This window comes from Trachymyrmex septentrionalis, unplaced genomic scaffold (genome assembly GCF_001594115.1).
Source record: "Trachymyrmex septentrionalis isolate Tsep2-gDNA-1 unplaced genomic scaffold, Tsep1.0 scaffold9, whole genome shotgun sequence".
Taxonomy (NCBI): Eukaryota; Metazoa; Arthropoda; class Insecta; order Hymenoptera; family Formicidae; genus Trachymyrmex; species Trachymyrmex septentrionalis.
The window spans coordinates 3,805,440-3,818,379 of record NW_017306091.1 but is presented as its reverse complement, the minus strand read 5'-3'; the positions used below and the strand labels follow the sequence as shown (position 1 = coordinate 3,818,379).

Genomic DNA, 12,940 nt, shown 5'->3' with positions numbered 1-12,940 from the left:
ATAGTGACAATTTCATAGGGATTGCGTTAGTCTATTATCGTCTATACACTTACCAGCTTTAGGCAATTTGCGTATCGACTCGAGCTTGTTCTCTCAACGTATGTGCTATTAAATGTAACAATAACAATTTCGAGTATCATGTCAGGCCACACACACGCATCCAATTTGTTTTCTTTTTTTCTTCGCGCCGATACTTACGTTCCGTCACGTCCTCCAAAATTCGACACGGGATTGGTAGCGTTCGCGCTCTTCGAATGCTTATCATGCGTGCTTACGTGACTCGATAGAACGCCGAGAGTGCGAAAGAGTGCCGACATCGTATCTTACCTGATATTTCCTGATAGAGTGAAGCTGCTGTTGCGTCGGCTCGGCGTTGGCGTTATCGCTCGTCTCGACATTATTGTTCTGCGCGGAGAGGCGCAGATTATCTTTCGGCGGTCTGGCAGGTGCTCTCTTCTGATCGCGCGGTGGGATGGCGGGTTTGACTCCATTGAGACCGGCCTAAAAATCCATTCCGAAACAGCTCGTATTAGTGGTCCCCACGTGCCCGACGTCGCGCAAACTACTTTGCCTTTCCCCAACTCTTATCACATCGTTTCACATTCCTTTCTCTTTTATCATTATTTTCAGACTATTCGACTGTACTCCGAGCCGAAGAGGCTTTGTAGAACCGCGTATTTGCATGCGGCACGCGGAAGGGACGAGAGGGAAGAGAGAAAGAGGAAGTTGACGTAAGCTAGATAAGCGAGCGAGAGAGAGAGAGAGAGAGAGAGAGAGAGATAGGGCGAGATACACTAAAAGAAAGCATGTCAAAAGCGAGATTACGAAAGTAAAATGCAGAAGTAAAATGCCAACTCTCGAATGAATCGGTGATTCATCAATATAATCGTAGATATCGAAGATGATAACATACTTCTACTTATTTACTTTTAGTTATCGCTCAATTTTTTTTATTAAAGGATTATTATGTTATTTAGAATCTCAAACTGTTTGTCTCCTTTGTTCGCTATCTCGAAATACGCTAATTAAGATACGTACGATAATTTATAGTTTAACGAGCATTTTACTTAACAATTTTTATTACGCAGCTTGGGGTTACTTTACCATGCTGTTGATTTCATGTTAAATATCTCCACATTCCTCTACGCATGCTCCTTATTTTGCGTCTTTAATTGAACAGCGGCTTCGCACATTTTATCTTTGCAATGATAGTCTCATCAAGATAAAGGATATTACACAAATATAAAGATATTACGTAAATTTGTTCTGTAAAGGACATTCCACAAATTTGTGTCTTTATCCAACCGCGTAATAAAATTTAATTCAATTAAATAGAGTGACACGTGCTTTTATAGTTAACAAATTCTACATATATATATATATATAACTCCGACCCATATACATGTCTCGGTTTATGAAAGAGAATTTTATTCATATTGCGCTTCCCAGACAGCAGCCGGTGTGCAAGTATTGAAAAGTTGTGAGCGCGACTGTAACAGTTTCCACGATCATAACACGTGCAAAAGGCAAGGAGAAATGACTGTTCTATAGTTTCCGTGAGATTATCTCTTTTACCGACAGATCACGACCCTTAGACTCGAGAAATACAACTACTAGAATGACGATGAATTTAATCAGATAATTCAAGAGACAATCAACCGATCACGAAGTTACTTTGCAAGGCGCGCAAATTTCCAAAGTGCAAGGACGCCGTTCGAATTATTCGACGAGCGAAAGTTTCTAAACTCCAAGTCCATTGTGGTTTACCTGCTGATCGAGAGCGTCGACGTGCGACTTGAGCGAATGGTTCTTCGCAGTGTGCGTCGGTGATTTTGGTGGTATGTTCTGCTTCATACGTTCATCAGAAAATCGGTCGTAGGAAAGTGTCGGGTGATCAACTTTATCCGTCTCTTCCCACCCGACGGTGGGTGTTGACGTGATTTTCGATATCGAAACAAAGTCAGAGAGCGAAAAGGCTCTCCTTGTCATCGTCGGGCGCCGATCGGCCATTAAATTTGGAAGGTCGGACATGCTTCTCCAACTGACGCGAAATTTCACGCCATTGTTAGGAAGCATAGATGGAACGTCCAACTTGAAACACTCGTATTTAAAGAATAGCCTTGAATTTTTTTGATTTTGCGTACTCGGCGAATCATCGAGACAGCGAGCGCCGTCGCATCGCTCCTTTTCTCGTGGCTGACAATTGTTAGAATAACGCGTGTCATCGAATAAATGACTCGCAACGCGTTGCTCCGCAAAGGAGAGCTCATGCAGGGAATTCCGAGAATTTTGATTCGTCTCTTGGACAGACGACTGAACACGGATGTTATCTCTGACTTTAAAAAACGAGATACTTTCCTCCGGTAACAAGCTAATCTCGTTCGGGCAATCGGAGAAGTTATTCTCCTCGATTTCCTTCTTGAAACCAAGGAGTTCTTCTTTAGAAGAAGAGCTCACGACTTTGTTTTTGAAAGTAGAAAAGACACTCAAGCATATGGAATCGCTAGTTGGGAAAGGGGAAGAGATCGCTTTATTATTACCGGCTTCTTCGAGGAAGGGGTTTCGCGAATTTTTCGGAAGCTCTTCTGGAAGAACGAAGGACAACGAATGTTTTCCGCTCCCGCCGGAGAATTTTCCCCGTAAGAAAACGTCGTGGTAGTCATCCTCGTGAGAGGAATTGCCGATTTGTCGATTTTGAAAGGGAGACTCCTCATCTCGTTCGCCGAAGGAGCTTCGTGTTTGCGAGAACTCGTCGGGATTTTCAGGGTTCGTCGTGACGAACGATCGCAGAACGGGATCGTTAGGATGTGTCCGCATTAGTGAGTTAGGGTATTGCGTGCTGTCGTAAGCGTCAAGCGAATCCCCATGCTGGTGGTGCAGGATAGACTGCAAGCTGTCGCATATTAAGCTCTTGACTTTGGACCTTACCTTCTTCAAGCTGTGCTTATGGTCTACCGTGCGCGCGACCACGGTCTCTCTAGCGCTACTGTCGGCACTAGACAGCGTCGTGAAGCTATTATCGTTCAAGGAGAGGCGAGGGGAGGCTACGAGCGTGGTCGTCGTCATGGTCGTTGTCGTCGTCGTCGTCGTCGTCGCAGCGCGCGAACTCGCCTCGTTAATGACACCCGCGCGATCGCGCTTCGGCTCGAGGGTGTTGTGCTTGCTGCTGCCGGGGGTCTTATTCGGCGGCGGGTATATCGGATGGCACTTGGTGACCGGCACGAAGTCCGGTGGACAATCGACGGCTACCTCGCGGTAAGGCTTTCTCCCTACCACGAGGAAGCTGCGGTCCGTGTTATGCTCGAGATCGCCAGAGGCCTCGCTCCTCAGTGTGGAATAGCCGCTGGAGATCTGCTGATGCCGCTTCTTTTTCGTCCGCTGCCGGGACGAGGAGGAGGAGGAGGAGAGATTGCTCAATTCGATGCCGAGAAGATCGTCGGTCGAGCCAGTGCGAATCAATTCCTCGATATCGAGACTGCGGGTTTTCGCCTTCAATTTAACTCGCTCGTCGTGCGAACGACGCTTCGTCGGACTTTTGCCGGACTTGCCTACTGGCTCGGTGATTTGGGAAGGTTCCATCTGCTGATCCTTGACACGGACGGGCGAGACTTTGTCTTGGTCCTGCGGAGTTCGTGGAATTGAAGATTGTTCATCGATCAGTCTGGTCAAGTCTGACATTTCGTCGGATCGCAGTAGACCCTGGAGATCCTGCAAGTCCGTTAATCCATAAGCCGGATTGTCAAAGGAGGTCGCGTCGCGGGTTCGGCCAAAGAGCGGAGCCACCTTGATATCGGGTACTACCGATCGACAAGGAGAGCCGAGGTCTATCCTTCGTACGTCGTAGGTCGGCGAGTCCTTGTGGCTTTTACTATGCCTGAGCATTAGACTCGTATCGAGGGGTGCGGTACTGTCCGATCTACCCGATGAACTTCTTGGACTCGCGGAATCGTCACTGCATGTCTTCAGCATCGTGGGATAATCCTCCTTGGCAAAAGGATAGTCGTCTTCAACATCAACGCTAGACTCCTTTTGCCCGCCTGCGTCCTCGTCAATGTTCGCGTATACCTCGAAAACTTTGAAGGTACTCTTCAAATCCGGCGAGCCGGCCGCGATCGGGCTGTCGTGGTATTTCTCGAACACCAGATTCTTCCTGGTGGCGTTCACTTTCTCCTCCTCGTCCTCGATATTCAGCTCGATCTTCAGCATGGACGGCTGAAGACCGTTGTGGACGTTAATTGTCCTGGCTGCGTCGTCGGTGACGTCGTGCGTGCGATCGTTCGATGCGAGTCTAGCGCGTCCGTCCGCGATGGTGCGCGTCTTAAGGGTTTCGTTTTTAAGGTTTAGGGAGAGGTCGAGGTCGCTAGCGCTACGGGGACGATGCTGTAGCCCGTTCCTATAATCGGAAGAGCAGTTTTTTACCTTGTTGGGATAGGCCTTCTGTAGAAGGGTGTCGGGCACATCAACAGGTAGCTCCCGATGATGGCCCAGGGCGCCAGGGGCCCACATCTCATCGGGCCCCAGTCCCTCCTGCGGCTTCTTCGCGTCGCGCGAGCTTGTTGTTCGCACGAGTTGTTGTTCGCGCGAGTTGTTGTTCTCTTGCAACTGCAATTGCTGCTGCTGTTGCTGAGAATGTATGTCCGTCACGCCACTACCGCTACGCCTTCGGGACCTGGAATAAGAGAGCAGACCCTGCGTTAATATTACTGTTAAAACACTTTAACGGAGTATTAACGAAGTATATACTTTTTTTAATTCCTGAACGATTTTTAAATTTCTCAATGTACTGTATTAGTGTGAAAGAATAAAATCTCCATTAAAGTGTAGCTTGAGATGATTAATTAGCAAAACTTAATAAAAGACAACTTTAATGTTACATCTAACAGATATTATTTATATATTTTATAAAAGATAAGATAATCAATCAAGTCTTTGAAGATGTATACCTACATATTTTAATTATATATTTATCCAAGTTTAATTATCATAAATGTTATATAAATATTATTAAAATGTGTCAGATAATTGAAAATGTAACTTTTGATAGGTAGAATCTTAATGTGTGATCTTTAGTGAGGTAAACGTTCGACAGAATATAGTACACAGTTGAATAACTGTAAACTCTTTTTTTTTAATAGACGAAGGAAACTAAGTGAAGGATAACTAGTTATTGGTATATTCCTTACACGCAATCTAGGTGAGGTAAATTGCTAGCTGTTATGAACAAAAAATAGTATATCCGAGTATTATTATATACACTTACGGATATCTTTAAGGTGTAAACTAACTCAATTTTGAGATATCTTTGACAACGCATCATTAAAAAAGATCATATTTATAATAAAAAAAATATACGCGAAACGAAAGTAGCTGTGTAATAATCGGTTAATATCTTTACTATAAATAATAGTAATAACGAGAAGTAATATGTATAATATAATAATAAAGTATTACTTTTAATAATAATACTTTATTCTTTCTTGTTAAAATAAATAGATATACCGAGAAAAATATCTGATTGAAAGTGAATGATATTAAAATCAAAGATTCTAATATCAGTCAGAATCTTTCCAGTTATCCCAACTAAAATTTTAGTAAATTTAGTAAATATAACTGTAAGAAAATTCGAATTTTCTCATCCATTTTCAATCAGAATTCCAATTAATCCAATCGAGACATTTTTCTCAATGTAGTACTCTGAAATTATAGATAGTTAATATCAATGTTTTCTTAAAAAAAAAAGTCACTGACACAAACTTGTGAAAAATTATAAAAATTGTCAAAAAAAAAATGCAATTTATCTCTCGCTGAGAGAGAAAGTGCCATTTATCTCAGTATGATGCCCCTTCTTCCTCCATTTCCTTTTTCTTTTTTTCTTTGGAATATTCCTTCCTTCCATATTTTTAGATTTCGTAGAACGTGACGGTGCTCACGTGGAAATAAATTCAGTCGCTATATATCATATGATCCCGATAGTACATGTTATATGATGTCTCAAACGAATGCAGAATCTCCTGGTCGTTCGATCGTGTGAAAAGTCTTTGGGACATGCATACGGCAACAGACCGGGAAGAAACTTTCGATACGATAAATCCTAAATATATACATATATTACGGCTTGTCAGTCGCCGGTTTATCATGTTAGGAAAAGAGTTTGCGATTATTTTTCGTTATAAAGTTGTTCTGACTAAAGTAGCTTAAGAGAGTGGCATAAAAATCCTCAATAAATCGTGAGGAATGTTAAATCGTAATTTCTTTCATATTAATTAACATTCAAATTGAAAAATCTACTACAATAAACATGTAACGGAATTATATACGAAATTTAAAACGTCATCGTATTTAAATGCAAATTCCAAATAATACTACCCACAAAGTAGCTACAGTTTGTAAAATTGCATCTAAATTTTATCAAATTGTTTGCACTATACATTACCAGTCGATTAAATAAAGTTTTTTTACTGATTAAACGCTTACGTTGTATGTGCATGTTTGCTGTATTATATTTAAATACCTAGAAATAAAAAAAATCTCTTCTTGATTTATTAACAACATTTATTTATGTAAACTAAATGAAATATCAATACTTAATTTTTTCAATAAATAGATAAATTAAATATATACGAGCGTACAAATTTAAAAATATATCTGCAATGGAAAAACAACTATATCTGATTATCACTTTTTAAATAAATATTCATATGTGCCATAATTTTATACATATTGCTTTATACCAATATTTGATATCAAATATTAAAATGTTACGAAAAGGAATGATGGAATCCATCGCGCGGAAGCTCTCCACGTCAAATCCAAATTAAAAAAAAAATCTGCATTTTTATCTAACTTGATGGCACTATTAAACGTCCAGTGCAATAATTTCCACTTACGCGTGTGCGTTTCTGTTCTGCAGTATATTGCAAGATGTCGGAAATTAGATTTATGCGACAAAGACCGTCCATGTATAAAGGACCAATAGGCCTTTTCGCGGATCTGATTACATTGTCGAGCGTACAGCATTCAACACAAGAACGCCATTACACTCGTTTGGTTCTTACGCAAATACGCGTGGAAGGTTCATAGAGCGAACGATAAAGAAGGAGACAATGGAAATTGTGAACAAAGGCGATAGGAAATACGGTATACTACGATTCAATATATACTTGAATATAGATGAGAAGCCCTGGATTTTCGGTGGCATCTTATGCAATGCGTTTAATGAGATCTTTAGAATTCTTTCTGTGTCTATACATAAAAAGTGCAACCGCCGTGTTTTCCGTATTTATACAAATATTTCTCTCTATTTTGTAGCTTTACGTTTATCACTTGATACGGTATATGAGAAACGTTGCAGGCAACTGGCTTGTAATTTCAAAACATATTTTTCAGTAAATAACGATAAAGCAATTATAGAGTTTGTATAAAAGATTTCACGTTTTATATATATTCTAATATATGTATGTATTTACTTTTTTTTACTATAGTTTATGCTTACTTGGCACTTTGGCAGTGCAAATTTTTCTAAAAATAAAACAAAAAAAAAACCTCTTCGCGACACGCTTCAAAGTTTCATAGAAGAAATTCTTATCTTAATCACTGAATTTTCAAGAAATTATCTCTTCTTTTCCGCAACTCTTCCGCCTTTTCCGTTTCATAACACAATTACAGCGGGAATGAAATAAAGCGTAGAGCGAGACCTAATTTCTGTGACGCCCGAACATGGACATCCCCCCCCTCCCCCCAAGGAAATGTCACATTTTTTTTCTCCTCGTGAGAAACGCCGCGAATTGTACTTTCCAATAGTTAGTTGATTGTCAATGCGTGAGCGTGGTTTGCGACGTTTACGCCGCGTGCATCTGTCCCACGTGGAACGTGGTGGAGCCCGTAATGGAAAACGTGAGCAGGTCAGCGTGATCACCATCTGTGAAACTGCATCTAAGCTGCATCGACCTGTCGAGGCTTTCAAGGAGGGATCGCCTCTTTTAAAGGGCAGACCCGGTACAAGAATTTCCAAGAAAAACGGACACAGCGGGGTCGGGCCAATTTCGAACCGAGGCTGCGAGAAAGCTTTCCGAAAGTTGCCCGAGTGTCCTTTAATTCAGGCTTGAGTGCGTTCCTCGGCTCGAGGGATCGATAATCCTATATATCAGGGGGAGGGGGGAGGAGGGAGGGAGGGGGGGATTTATTTCCCCTTTATTCATAATAATAACAACTGGCACGAAGGTCGTTCAGGTGCAGTTTTCGCGCGCATCAAGTGCGTCCTGTGCTACGCACGGCGCGAATCGAGCGAAGCGATCGAGAGCGATGAAAATGTTGTACTGCATTTATAGTAATTTGAGATGATCGGCTATAAGGTAAATTGATGATAACGATAATAATCTAACTTGCAGCGTGGGCTTTCATCCGTGAATTAACTAAAAGCTAAATTGACTCATAAAAGGTATATAGCAGCATTATATCGATAATATCTATATGATGCAATCGAAAATAATAATACAGCCCGTAATTAAATCTTTATAAAATGTGACGTATCTTTTCGCCGTCCATTCGAACTTTTAAAACGGGAAAGAAAGACAGAATTCTCACTGAGAAGATCTTATTGTTAAATGTGCTTTTTTCCGCATTTTTTTTTTCCCGAAAGTTACCGAATTAAATCTCTTAAATTTCTATTGAACTATTTACAACATTACACAAGATGTTTTACGACAGATTTTTCGGTCGAATTTTCTCGTCCTTCATTTTTTTACGTAAAATACATAATTGAAAAATACAGAAATTGAATTCAGAGAATTTATCGTTTCTCACGAGGCAAGTCTCCTCGCGCGCTTATGACAATGCTAATTTGCAGTAATTGCGGTCGAAAAATTTGCGACGTGACAGTAGATATACGAGTGAAAGTATCACGTGTCCTAACAAAACGGATACTCGCGGGAGGGATGCGAGTCTAATCACGCTCGCGACGATGGTATCGAAGTCCTTAAACAAATCGTGACTCCTGCGAAAAGTTATTCTCGCTCCTCCAATTAACTTCTCCATTCATGTCCTGCATTTTTATCATGTCATCATGTTTTCACACCGAACGCGCTCTACTTTTCAGCGCCGTGTCGTCAGTAAACGTCGTTACACGGCAAGATCGCGCGAATGCACGAAACGATCGTTACGAGCCGCCGAATAATGGCATACGGGAGAATAGTGTCATCGATTATGATTCACCGAGATTCAGAGATGAACGGCATTTTGCTCACGCGATGAATGGCAATCGATACTAGGATATTCGTTCACTTTTACCGCATCATCTCGCAGGTGAAACGCGACGGAGTCGATAGTTAAACGCAAGCAGACCTTTAAGGTCTCGCGAAAAGTCAGAAATATTGATTTCCACGCCCAACAGAGATCCAAGTTATTTTTGTAACGACGCTTATCGACAAATACGGCCGTCGTTTACCGAAAAGAGATCGGGGCATGCTCAAGGCCCGAATAATTATTCGCGTAATCGCGTGCGAAATCCGCGGTCGATTATGTAACGCGAGGATGAATACGATTACGATGCTTTGCGTGACTTAAATTCCTACCGAGTATTTTTCGCATAAAAGTTTTGAATGAGATAACGAAACGACGGAAGAAGTCTCGACGCAGGAAAAACACCAGCGTGTCTCATCGTTCACGAAGGTTTAGATATGTCTAAACACAAAGAAGAAAAGGAATAATTTCGTCCACTTTATCTTTGTGTTTATGATATTTGAAAAAAAAAAAAAAAAAAAAAAAAAAAAAAAAAAAAAAGTAAATATAATGAGAGAAAAAAATGTAAGTTGAAAAGGTGTAAATCCTTCCGTTATAAATAAATTCGTCTGTGAAAAAAGAATAAAGCTCGTTTCACGGATGCGCTATTCGATATTACGGCTTGCGGTTAACAGACAGATTAAAGCTGATAAAGTTTGGAGCTACCGCGCGCAAAGTAAATTAAATTGGATTTTTTTATTCAAACTTATATAACTCATTGTCAGTGAAATCCAAATATATTTATACTCTTATTACATTGTTGTACCGAAAAATTCGATTTCACCGCGACACGATCTGTTCTTCATTATAAAAAAAAAAAAGAAAAAAAATGTGCTAATGAAAATATAATAAATAATTCTACACCGGTATTTTATTTCAAAATATATCTTATGTATAACGAGAGTGAAAAAGGCAACTCCGTGAACAGCCAGTGAAGATAACCACTGCTTCGTGTAGACCACTCGTAATATACAATTCAGTATATCCGTCCCTGGCTTAACGATACCTGTGGAGGCGGGCAGGTAAGCAGGGCTGCAGTCAGGAACGGAAACACGTGATCTCCCCTTGTTTCGGATTCCACGTGAGAATTCGCGTTTGATGTTCTTAGAGCCGAGCACAGATATTCCCTAGCGCGATTCCACAGAACTTGCCACGAAATATACCCATTTAACTCACGTCTACGCACGTTTATCCCAAATCTTATTCAAAGGCACTGCATTTTATCGCGCATTCAACAGTTCATTTCTCAAATACTTTACGTATCTTTTGTACTTGTTTTCTCGAACAAAGGAACCAACTATGTAAGGATGAGAAGACAGAGATTGTGTTGTTACACACGACGCGATGAAATCTTAAGCTTTAGAATCGGATGCGTCGTCATCCGTTTCTAGAGAAAAAAATTGTGATGACTAGTCATCAGTCTAGTCATCGCAGAGCATTACATTGCTTGTAGAGATGCAATTGCAGTTGCCGGTAATACGGTTTTACGGTTGTAAATACGATTTTAAAACGATACATTTAGAGATAATTGCAGATTTTCGAATTTTAACCAGCGCCGAAAATAAAATGCGAGACCTCCTGATATTTAAACGCGTCCTTCTATCTGTGCGCAAATTATATTGGCATCCGATAGGCAATCACATACATTGGTATTTATGTCTCCCAACTGTGGTAACGACGCGCACAGTTATTACTGCGAGATCTTCCGAGTGTACTAAGCAATAATTGGCACTTGATAACAAGTAGGTTGCTATTAAATTATCAAGTAGCTATATCCCACCGAGATAATACATTACATCTACATCGTGTTAGAGTTCGTATTCCCTATGGAATACCTATCTCTCTCTCTCTCTACCTCATCTCCTTCCCTCAAACAGACATCTTTAATTAAGAGCTGCAAATGCAAATTTATTTTTCGCTACGCAGCATAATTCACTTGTCTTGACGAAAATGTTTAAGTCATCTCGAAATTAAGCACGCAAGCGTGTGACGGCAGTTCGCTACGAACGCGTATTTTTATGTGTACTTCTACGTAGATAATTAAACGCTACGCTCTCTGTAATTGCACGCGAGGCGTATCCTGCAACTTGCAGCACGTAAGGATAACGATCGCGATATCAAGCGGAAGTGATCTTCGTGAAATTGTAACAGTCGGATAATGTGTGCTACGAGTCGCGCATGCTTGTGCACGTTTCGCGCGACAAAATGCTCGCTACCACGTCGCGATTATTCCTTCGAATAATACGACTTGTTGTGCGCTAATTGTACCCGCTAACTGTGTCGGTGTGTATAAAGAGTTACAACATTCCAGACGTATACGTGCGTGAGAACTGCTTTCAGTTATGCACGAACTGCTTCGGAATAATGGAACGACGATTCGCGGAGAAGATTTATGATGGATCAGGCGACAGTTTGGCGGTAACACGAAACCGGAGAGTATTGATGAGTTTTTGTCAGAATTTATTACCTGCCGATATTTCACGCATGGTGCATCCGGAAGTGTGCCGAACGTGTTAAAATTGTGTCATCCCGTGTACCCAAATTATACATCAGCACTGAAACGTGTGCAGCACATGTTGGAAAATGTATGTAAACTCTGCAAGGTGTACTTTTGTACAAGTGTACTGAAATTCAAGAGTACGGTTTCACGAACTGAAAAGCCGGATTTTCTCTCTCTCTCTCTCTCTCTCTTTTTCTTTTTCTTTTTAAACATTCAGATACGCTGTATTTTAAAGCAAAATTGATTTCAACGGTGATTTCGATAATATGAGCAAATTATTATTTATGCACATTTGCAAATTAGAAAACTTCATTTTTACAATATATATCCCCAAAATAATTCTTTGCCATTGAAAAATTTGGTATTCTTATTTTTCTGTCATAAATCTCTGTCAATATATTTACGTCAGGCGCGTACAATAGCCACAACAAAAATCACCCATACACTCTTCCAAACTATTCATATTATTCGTGCCGTAAAACATAGAAAAATAAAAAGATATTTTCTTAAATTCTGGTAAAAGTAACGAGTCATGGGGACGGAAGGTCTCGAACAATAAAATTCCTTTCCCAATTGTCATCTCTCATGACACGAACGTGCCTTTAATTTTTTTTGTCAGCTTTTCGTGACACGTCGCGACAGAAAAACAAGAAAAGAAAGAAATAGGGAAAGGGAAAGAGAGAGAGAGAGAGGGGGGGGGGGATTTGAAAAACATTTTTTTACGTTTGCTTTTTATTTCAACTGCGGTGAGAATGGCGAATTCTCGAATGAAAAGTCGCAGGTGTAAAATGCCTTTTTCCTGCGTTGTATCTCGGGGCTTCGATCTCTATTAAATCGCTCGCGGCAAAGATTCTCGATCGACGCGAGTTATTGCGAAGACGCAATATTACAAGTTCGCGATGTCGCATCCGCTAGAGTGGCTACCTACCAGTGTAGCGTTTTGAGGATTCTCATGGCGTGGACCTCTCAACGGCTCATGGACGCTCGCGCGACTCGCGATGAAGCTGCATACAGATGAAGAATCTTAAATGCGCGCTCCTCGCAGCGCCGAAACCTTCCGGTTTTCCTCTATTCTTCGAATCCGTTCTTTTCTTAATCCCCTTTAACTCAGCACTAAACATTCGTCATTTCTTCCCGCCTGTTCCTGGCGTTTCCAATTGATGA

At 40.9% G+C, this 12,940-nt stretch overlaps 1 protein-coding gene across 4 annotated transcripts in view; it reads right to left on the bottom strand.

Annotated features, from left to right (window-relative positions):
• LOC108755833 overlaps nt 1–12,940 on the bottom strand; it is a 72,083-nt gene that overhangs the window by 9,847 nt on the left and 49,296 nt on the right. For 3 of the 4 annotated variants that reach the window (XM_018499136.1, XM_018499135.1, XM_018499137.1), the window contains 2 exons: nt 2,929–4,669; nt 328–501 (listed from right to left, as the gene is read on the bottom strand). In XM_018499136.1, coding sequence (XP_018354638.1) covers nt 328–501; nt 2,929–4,669 — 1,915 coding nt within the window. Of the gene's footprint in view, nt 1–327; nt 502–1,767; nt 4,670–12,704; nt 12,935–12,940 lie in introns of those variants that run through there. The other variant, XM_018499133.1, reaches the window with a different exon arrangement.